At 33.2% G+C, this 9,925-nt stretch overlaps 1 protein-coding gene across 1 annotated transcript; it reads right to left on the bottom strand.

The window, feature by feature from the left end:
* Positions 1 to 417: 417 nt before the first annotated feature.
* On the bottom strand, positions 418 to 9,290 carry LOC110029348 (acyl-protein thioesterase 2-like). The gene is made up of 10 exons (XM_020731600.1): positions 9,169 to 9,290; positions 8,596 to 8,688; positions 8,346 to 8,460; positions 6,628 to 6,664; positions 6,456 to 6,525; positions 6,216 to 6,320; positions 3,653 to 3,803; positions 3,367 to 3,449; positions 831 to 924; positions 418 to 744 (listed from the first exon to the last, which is right to left on the bottom strand). Exons 2-10 carry the CDS (start codon positions 8,624 to 8,626, stop codon positions 660 to 662), a joined length of 771 nt encoding a protein of 256 aa, XP_020587259.1. The 5' UTR covers positions 8,627 to 8,688; positions 9,169 to 9,290; the 3' UTR covers positions 418 to 659.
* Positions 9,291 to 9,925: the final 635 nt, after the last annotated feature.

Raw genomic sequence — 9,925 nt, 5'->3', positions numbered from 1 at the left:
CTCATTGTCAGCAAGAGCAAGTTGCAAGATGCGCCCACTTCAATAAATTCCAAATCACTACTGGATAAATACATGCACAATCGATCAATTGAGCAGAGGCCCAAAAAACACTGAATACTTACAAATTCGAGCATTTGAGCACACTTCCAAACATAATTGCTTGAAGAAATTCCTTTGAAATGATGTCAACATCATCAACAATCACATATTCATTGCTTGTAGCTCTATAGTCTTGTAAGCGCAAAAAGAATCAGATTAAGCTTGTCATTACAGCACAGATTATTGCAAAAATAAAAATTAATGATTCAGATTCTATAATATAAAAATCATAAAATCTAGTACTGCTATCAAATGAAACCTTACATTTAGTAAGCACAAGAAGTTACACGAATTAAAATGTGATTACAGCATCAATACAGCAAGCAACACACCTCCATTAGTTTATTAAAAATATACATTAAGAACTTGTTAAGTTACAGACAGCAGAAACTACTAAACAAGAAAATGAAGCTTAAACAAAGTTAAGGAAATGCATAATGATATTCTAGAAGACATTATTATTACTCAAAGCTAGATCTAATCACAGCCGTATATTTAAGTCATAAAAATAGCCATCTCCATTCCAATCCAAGTTAAAGGCTGCTGCATTTATAAAGGAATTAGCGTGACCCATCAAGTCCCAACCTTGCAGTAAGCCATTTGCAAACTTCATCCATTTCTTCGGGGACAGTGTAGTGCCCAAGCCTGCATGCAACCAATTCATTTTTACATAAAAAGAATGATAAATATTTTGCAGATTGAGCAAGTAACTAAAGTGAGAGTTTTTATACCCATTGTAAGTTTTGAATGTAAGATTTCGGAAAGCAGATGATCTTAAAAATTCAGCAGACTTCTCCCCATGCTTATAGAGCACAACATCATCAGCTGCAACAAGGATTCAAGTTAAGAGCCTAATTTAAGAGGCAGGAAATTGTTTATTTATTTATTTTTTTTGATCAATGAAGCATTTTATCTCATAAATTTGTTGAAAATTTTTAATTTTTTTTAAAAATAAATGGAATGTCGAGATGAGAATGATTAGTGGATGAGTGGCTTTACACTTAGAGACAAAATGCGAAATGATTATATCCATGATAGGACTGGTGTAGCTCCAACGACGGACAAAATTAGAGAGAGTCGTCTTAAATGGTTTGGTCGCATTAAACTTCGACCATCTGATGATCCGATTAGGAGAGTAGATGTTTTAGATTCGACTTATGTTAAGAAAGACAGAGGTAGACCTAGGAAGACTAGGGCTTATTGTATAAAAAACGATCTTAATTTATTAGAACTAAATGAAAATATCACACTAAATAGGATGAAATGGAGAAAAATGATTAATGTAGCCGACCCCACGTAGTGGGATTAAGGCTTTGTTGTTGTTATTGTTGTTGTTGTTTAAAAATAAATAGAGTCGTTGATCTCATGTTATGTATAACAGTCCACATGCTAATCGAAGAACCGTGACAGACTAGAAGTCTTTTAGGTTATTTTAACACTACATCTTAGTGCTCTATCTCATAATTGTTCCCAATTATTACATTAACAAAATAATTAAGTTCAATTAAAAAAAAAAAAGGAAAAGAAAAATTTAAGTATCTCAATAATTATTTCTCCCACAGTTTCTCTTTTAGTTGTATTTCTCTAACATAGTGATTTGGAGCTCCAGCTGATCCAAGGAGCTCGATTTTATATTGCCCAGAAAATGAATTTTCGTTTAACTTGTATATTCTGTAATCAGAGTTAATGTACTTCTATGTACTTTTACATTCAATTTTTTCCAAATAAAAAGTAAAAATAAAATGTTGCATTCAACATTATTTTCTTTTGAAATGTTCTTAGAAAAAATATTGTTCGGTATTATCATCAATAAATCTCTGCACTCTTTTACAATATTGAAAATCCAAGATTATATTCATAAATATGTGCCTTTCAGATGTGTAATTAAGTTTATGAAGTGGCATGAATGAGAAAGTTTATGACTAAAAGAGAAAAACATACCAGATATCTAGTAAGAATGTTACTCTTATATTTCATGTCATTATATGATGATTAGGTTGAGCTTATTCCTTAATAAGTCTAAGGCAATAATTTCTGTAAAGTTCATACAATCACTTAGAAGGCTCTAAGGATTCAATTAAGTGAAAGTAGATATGAGGCTACAAAAATGCAGTTTTGGCAAAATCCTTAAATAGATCTCATGAAAATCGAAATCAAGCGCAAGAAGGTACGAATTATACCTAAAATTTTAAAACCAATGCAGTACCAATGAAGATTGATTTATAGGGTTCCCTTTAAGGATTATCATTCCACCATTGATCTTCTATCTTAATGTTCGAGGCATCTCAATCTATTATTTAGAATGATACTCAATAGTAAGCCCATATTTTTTCTTCAATCATTTGTTTCATTTCAATTATTTTTTTGAACTTTAATTCTTTAATGCAGGAATGATGGTTTTATTCATTTTTAAAAGACTTTCAAGTTAAAAAAGAGATTGTTTATCCATAAAACCAAATGAATCAAAATCTATCTAACTTCATGTGTAACATCATTAAGAAAGTGAAATGAAAAGTGAAATATGCAATTATGGGCCCTTTCCCTTAATCTTAGAAGCTAAGAACTAAAAAGTACTTAATGATACGCATGTGTACCTTTAACTTGTACATCCTGTAAATATGCAAGCCATTCATCATCAAAGAAAGAAATACTCATCATATTTCCGCTTAGAAAATGTGCTTTTATATTATTATTTTACGCTGCTTAAGGATTAAAGTTCTTAGGAAAATTCAACCCGATTCTATAACGTCGTGGAAAAACGAATTAGCCTCAAAAGTAATGCTGAGAGCAGCCGCTACGATGAATCCTACATAAGGGATGCAATTTAATCCAAGGGTAGAGATTTAATCTTACCATCCCAGACTTGCATTTCTTGTATATTTATTTATTTTGGTCTTTATAACTTTTTTACTATAGTGAATATATCATTTCAATAGTTTAGATAATTTATCCCAAATATTTATATCATGATGTTCTTACCAAACCAACCAGCTATTCTTAAATTTTTTTTTTGTTTTCTTAGTGGGGTTTCAAGTCATTTGCATCCATAACGGGGAGAAATCTTGAAATTGGTGGTTTCAAAGAGCCAATGTATTTAACTTATGGAACAATGAATGATAAAAAGCAAAGGACAACTGTGTATTAATGCCTGGATTATAAATTCTATTTTTTTCACTTTTTATGCATATAATGACTGTGGGATGAAAATGTATAAATTTATAGATCCATTAGAGCAGAACTATCCAGGTTTTTAAAATAAAATGATACCTTTACCATGACAAAGCAAAAGTGGCAAAGCAGCAGCCCTTCTAGCAGAATCTTGAGAACTTTCAACTTTATTCTTCAAGCTCCTAAAAAAATAGATAGAGGTGCAAACATGGTTTACGGTACATTTGACTGCTTGAAATAATAAAAAATCTTTTAAAAAATGATATTTTATAGATTCAATCAGTTGGCTAGACGTGATCGAAAATCAATACTGATTTTAAAGTCTAAAACACCTACAGATTCTCTTAAATTATATTTCACTCAAAATAAGCGAAAACAAAATCACCTGGAACATGGAAGCCAACCACTCAAACCAACCACTACACTGAGGTTAATTGGGTATGGATTTCCGCTTCCGAATCTCCCATAAGCACAGCAAACTGCAGAGTAAAGGGCGGTTGAAGCGCCCATACTGAAACCACCAATACCAAGTTGAACTGCATTAACAGCAAAATCAATCCAGAAATTAGAAATCATTCCACATGTTATTGAAAAATCACAACATGCGTGGAAAATGTAATGAATCTTTAGGAAAAAGTAAATGTTTTTTTCAATTTTACTTCCTCAGATAGTTACTTCGAAGGGGCATTATCATTCAGGCTCAAGCTTTACCTTATCTTGTCTTGGACAGCAAGAAGCTTAAGGTAATAATTGTAAGATTAATTGGAGAACTTATTTTTATTTGGGCTAATAATGAGGATTACTAGGATAAATTAGTTATTTGGTTAATGAACTAGATAAATTAGCTTATAAATTGGAAAATAATTTAGCTTATTAATTAAGAATTAAAGATGGTAGATCGAGAATAATGATTCAAATTAGTCAATAAATGATGAAGATAATAACCGATTAAACTAATAATAAAGTATTTATGCAATGGTCTGAACTCTTACTCATTGAGATAGTCTGCTTTGGCCTAATGACCTTCTAGTTTTGTCCTTGGATATCAAAAATGTGTCAGCAAGAATTTTAAAGAGATCTAACAGCCGAAAAAAAATGATAAAGTGGTTGACCGGAACACATTAGAAATAGTTCAAGGGCCCCTATCTATCGAGTCGACATCTGCAGGGCCCCTATCTATCGAGTCGACATCTGCAGATCGGGAAGGAAGTAATCTAAAGATGAGCAAAATTTGACCGCCTCCCTTAAAGTCAGTCGGTGCAAAGCTCACTCAGATGAACCCGTCGGCATCCTTCAACCAAGCCGAGCGAACGAAGACGGACGCCCGTATCTAAGTGGTCGGCCAGGGGTCTCCCGGTTCGCCCTTCAGTCATAGCTGCCCAAAAAATGGCCTGTCCGGTCGTTCCCTCAGGCCCCCAACGCATGACAGCCTAGCCCAAAATTTGATGGGATGCCTTCCCAAACTCCCGGCCCCACCCAACCGGACTCCATTTTAGGAGCCCGACCCTATAATTATGTGTTGACCAAAAAGCCCCCCTTCGTACCTACTTTTCTAGGGGTAAAAAAATGTAATTAGATACCCCCCATTCCTATAAATAGGGGCTCATTCATGAATAAAGGTTAGACGATTTTACTATTCATTATCAAGCTCTCTATCCTCTTCCTCTCTCTCGAGCTCTCTTCCTTAGGCGTGTCTCCCGGACAATTTTGGATTCAACAGTCCTATTGATGTAATTTCCCAGGAGGCCACCCATCCTAAGAGTGCTCCTATATGAGCACGTTAACTTAAGAGTTTCTAATGAAATTTTAACCATTACACTAAAAAGTGCCTCGATGTTTAAGAGTTTACTGATATTCTATTTAAGGGATTCACAATATGCCTCACTTAAGTTAATTGACATCCTTGACAGTTTGCTTAACCTAGAATTTTTACCGTTAAAGATTCAAGAGGTGGTTCCCCACAAGATTTTATCCCATCTAGGGTTCAAGGAGCGACTCCCATGAAACACACTTTATTTTGTATGGCACTTAATTTCTATATTCAAGTTGGTGTAATGCTTTAATACCATTTGTAACAGTTTGAACTCTCAAGCCTCAAGATATTGTCCACTTTCGCCTACTAGCCTCACAATTATCTTTTTGGTGTAATTTCCCAAGAGGTCGCCCATCTTGAGAATGCTCCTATATGAGAATACTTAATTTTAGAGTTTTTGATGAAATTCCAACCATTACAACAAAAGGAGATTTGATGTTTAAGAGTTCGGCATCATTCTATTTAAGAGTTTGACAATAAAAATTTGGATCCTTTCTTAATTTATGTGTGCATCCTTGCGCAGGGTCCAAGCTAATCTTGTATATATCATTCCAAAAATTTCAGGTCTCTTGTGATGAAATTCCAATCATTACACCAAAGGCACTTCCATGTTTAAAAGTTCATATTCATTCTACATCTAGGGTTTCAAAACTAAATCAAGTAATTAACCAATTTAACTAAATTACTGGTTAATAATTAATTATAATATTAAATAAGAATATTAATTAGTCTTTTATAATGCATAAATTAAGCCAACTAAACATTAAAATGATTAAGAAAATAAATTAGTTTAATCCATCATTATTAAAAATAAGAAATATTATACAAGGTAAATGTTAAATATTTACACAAGCACCAAAAGGTAAGCTAGATTAAAAGCTAATGCACCTTCTCTATAGTAACTAATAAGCTTATCCAAGCCTATGCACTAAGGCTGCAATAAGCCAGAAAAAAAGTTAATCAGCCTATCCGATTTTCATATTAAATACCGACGAGCTTAAACAAATTAAGCTACTATAAATTGAAGTTAAACCACAATCCAACAACCATTTAGCACAAAACCCAACCAAACCAAAGATCAAAAGACTAAGATAAAAGATCACAAATAAAAAAATTATTTCTGTTAGAAACTTACTGCCAGCTGGTTCAGCTGATAGAAGGTTTGCAACATGGGTAGCTGACGCATCCATACCTTCTATATCATCAGGACCGTTCTCAGAAAATTCTCCAACATCAAACCCTAATAATAGATACAACATAATATGATTTAAATTCAACATCCAACAAAAAAAGCTAATCCATTCTAACACAAGCATTCAAATAAGGTTTTCAGAAGTAGAAGCATGAGGTAAGAGGCATTTATAAGCGTGCTCACATGCAGGGCAAGCGAACCCGCCAAAAGCTGCAACAGGTCGGGTTGGTGCTGTAGGACAGATCCATTTAATCTGTAAATACAAATAAGTAGAAAACAGTTTCCATGAAAATTTGAAAAAGGAAGGTTGCAACTTGCAAAAAATTCATTTTTAATTTATATTATAATCCCTTACATTAGGAAGAGGAAGTGTTTCCAGGAGCTGGGACCAGCTGGAAAGAAAATTAAGCACTAAGTGTCAGATTATTGTTATTTCAAAATCATTAAGATTAGTTAACAGAGATATAGATGAAGTTTTGGATAGAGTTAAAAAGCTTTTAAAAAGAATTACCAATGCCAATGTTAAAATTACCTCTAAAGTTTAAGAAACTCAAGCTATTCATAAACTAGTATGAGAATGTTTAATTTCATTTCAAGTAACCAAGTAATAATTTTGAAACGATTATAGAAGAAGAAGTTTCCATTTAGTTCATGCTTAGAAAAATGACAATAACGGGCAAGCTACTATGGTTAGTCTTCATCTCATGTGCTCGGTATGAAAGTATATTAGTAATGTTATGCACATGTTAAAGACAAGGGATATCAAAACATGGGGAAAAAATGGCTAATAAAGAAAATATCTACCAAATTAATCAAAGGCAGATGGATTGCTAAATATAAAACTTCAACAAGCAAAAGAAAAACATTGCAGATAAATATTTTTATAAGTAATGACAATAAACAAACTGAACATAATAGAAAAAAATGAGGGCACTGTACATATTATATCTAGTAGTCTTACACGGTTATTGAAAACAAATGACATCATTGTGAGCATAATCGAAAAAATATATATTTTTAAAAATTTACATGCATATAGTACATAAACAACCACAAACTACAGAATGTCAAACTGCGTAAGGTAGCAAATCATGTATGATTATCTCAACAGGGCTAAAAGTAACTGGAAATAGAATAAGATGAAAGCAGACAACCAATACTTATTTAATGTTGCTTACTACGGTTATTCTGCCATATAAACCTAGGAAAAGTACAACACAATTGAAGTGAATATATTGCCACATTGAGATAGTAAGCAGTGGTCCCAAATAAGAATTTAGGCATACTAATTATTCTTTAGAATCCTAGAAGAAGCCATCTAGTAAAGGACAAGCTCAATTGAAAGTAACATTAGCTATATTTTATTATGTTTGGTGGTAATAAGCAGTCCACTCAAATACCATCTTGAAAAATGAAATATTTAATAAACTGCAAAATGATCCAATAAATAGAATAACATGCCTACTCATTAACTTAAAGAATAGCCCTGCCATTTTTCATCCACTATTTTACAATAGAAAGGAATCATCCCTTATTACCATAAAAAAAAATACAAGCTTAAAGCAAAACAAGCGTAATAAGCTCTTAAATATATTTAGTAAAGTAATACTAGGAATACCTGAAAGAACAAAACCATGGCAATCATTTTTATGGAAAAGTAGAGAATAAAGTGGTAAGCACAATCATATTAAGGGACAATCTTCCATAATCGTATAGACCATACGGTGGCCACTTTTTGACATGCATGTGCTGACAAAACTCATGCCATAAGTCATTTTAGGTTGGTGATAGTTTGAAACTTTAACAAAGACAGCAAGCACTTCTTTTACTTTTCTTTTTGTATTATGAAATACAATAAAATGATATTTTAAGAACGACTAAGCTTAAAAACTCAAGAAGAGAACCATTGTGCAGAATAGATTCCAATTCAAAAGTAAATGTTTCTCAACTACAAGACCGCATATAAACATCCATGATTACCAGTAATCAAGAGAAAAAAAATAAAAAAAAAGAGAAAGACCACTACTTTAACAAATTCAGAGTAATTAAACAATTAATAAGCTTAAACTATACCTTGCTCCGTTGTCACCAAGACCATGAAGCCAGACAAGAGTAGCCTGGTGTCTCCCCTTGGGTTTGACCACATGCGTCCTCCCAAACTCAAAAACCCTCCTGTTAGTCCTTCCCCCTGCATTCCCACTCAATGAGTTCAACAATAGAAGGCCATAACAAAAACTAATAAAACCATTACATGCATGATAATAATAATTGACACAATATAAATAATTATAAGAAACAGAAGAGGGTAACAAATGATGTAAACCAGAACCAAGCGAGCTGCTTCCATAATTCATCTTCACCAAATAGTATCAGCAAATATATCTCAAAACTTCACCTTGTTCAACCGCTGGCTCTCCTGCAACAAACAGCAACCAAAAGGGCTCTATTTATACTCAAATACGGAAGCTGGAATCCCACCACCACTCACCACGTACAGGCTGTAGCTAGAAAGGGCCTGGAAATAATAAAAAACGAGGGAAAAAGAAGAAAGGGACAACCCCAATAAGGCAAGAAAAAGATGGGAGGTAAAGGAAAGGAGCTTTTTTTTTTTTTTTGGCGATCGGAGAATCTATGAACATTACAGAGACGCAACCATGCATGAGCCATGGAGTTGATAATAAAACATAAAAGGGTGAAGGGGAGATGGTGCGCTTATGCTAGAGTTTACATACAGGAATCAATGCTTTTCGGCAGTGGAGAGGGAACAAATAGCAAAAGACCTAGAATATTTTTAACGGTGAACCAGCAAAGATTCAATTTTTATCGGCATTTTCAGTGTTAGGGCTTTAACTTGGCATATCAATGGAGAGTTCGTATGGGTGGGAGAGGAACTTGCCATTGGAGAGTTTCCTTCAGGCTGTCGAATTAGCTGCCGGCCGCATTGCCCATAAGTGGAGGCGGTTGTGCTCTGCGGAGCTCCGGCGATGAGATTCTACTTTTCCTGAGTGCGCTGTTAATTGGCGGACGTAATATTTGTGTAATAGATATATATATATTACTACAACATTTAAGGCTGTCAAAAAAGCTTGTTGTTCGGGAACAGTTCGTGTTCAGTTCGTCAATGAGTTTGTGTTCGATTCGTTCGATAAGTATACGAGACGAACATGAACAAATTTTTTTTCGTTTGGTTAGTTAAATGAACCAAACATGAACAGTGATGCGTTCGTTCGTGTTCGAATCGTTATTGTTCGAAATATAAAATAATTATATATTAAAAAATTATATATTTAAAAAATTATATATTTAAAAAATTAAATGTTATAAATTATAACATATAATAAAATAATAATAATAATATATTAATATACTATATTAGTAATATACTAATTTATATATTATATATTTATATAATATAAATTATATAATTAATATAATATATTATTTATATATATTAATATTAGGGATGTCAAACTGGCTTGTTGTTAGCGAACAACTCGTGTTCGACTTGTGTTCGATTCGTTCGTTAAGAAACGAACACGAACAGTAACTTCGCGAACAATTTCAAAAATGAGCTTATTTCAAACAAACTAAATTTCAAACGAACCAAACACGAACACAAGCTCTGTTCGTTCGTGTTCGGTTCGTTTACACCC

Source organism: Phalaenopsis equestris, unplaced genomic scaffold, assembly GCF_001263595.1.
Source record: "Phalaenopsis equestris unplaced genomic scaffold, ASM126359v1 Scaffold000566, whole genome shotgun sequence".
NCBI lineage: Eukaryota > Viridiplantae > Streptophyta > Magnoliopsida > Asparagales > Orchidaceae > Phalaenopsis > Phalaenopsis equestris.
The sequence above is the reverse complement of the archived record's forward strand: the minus strand, read 5'-3'. Positions and strand labels throughout refer to the sequence as shown.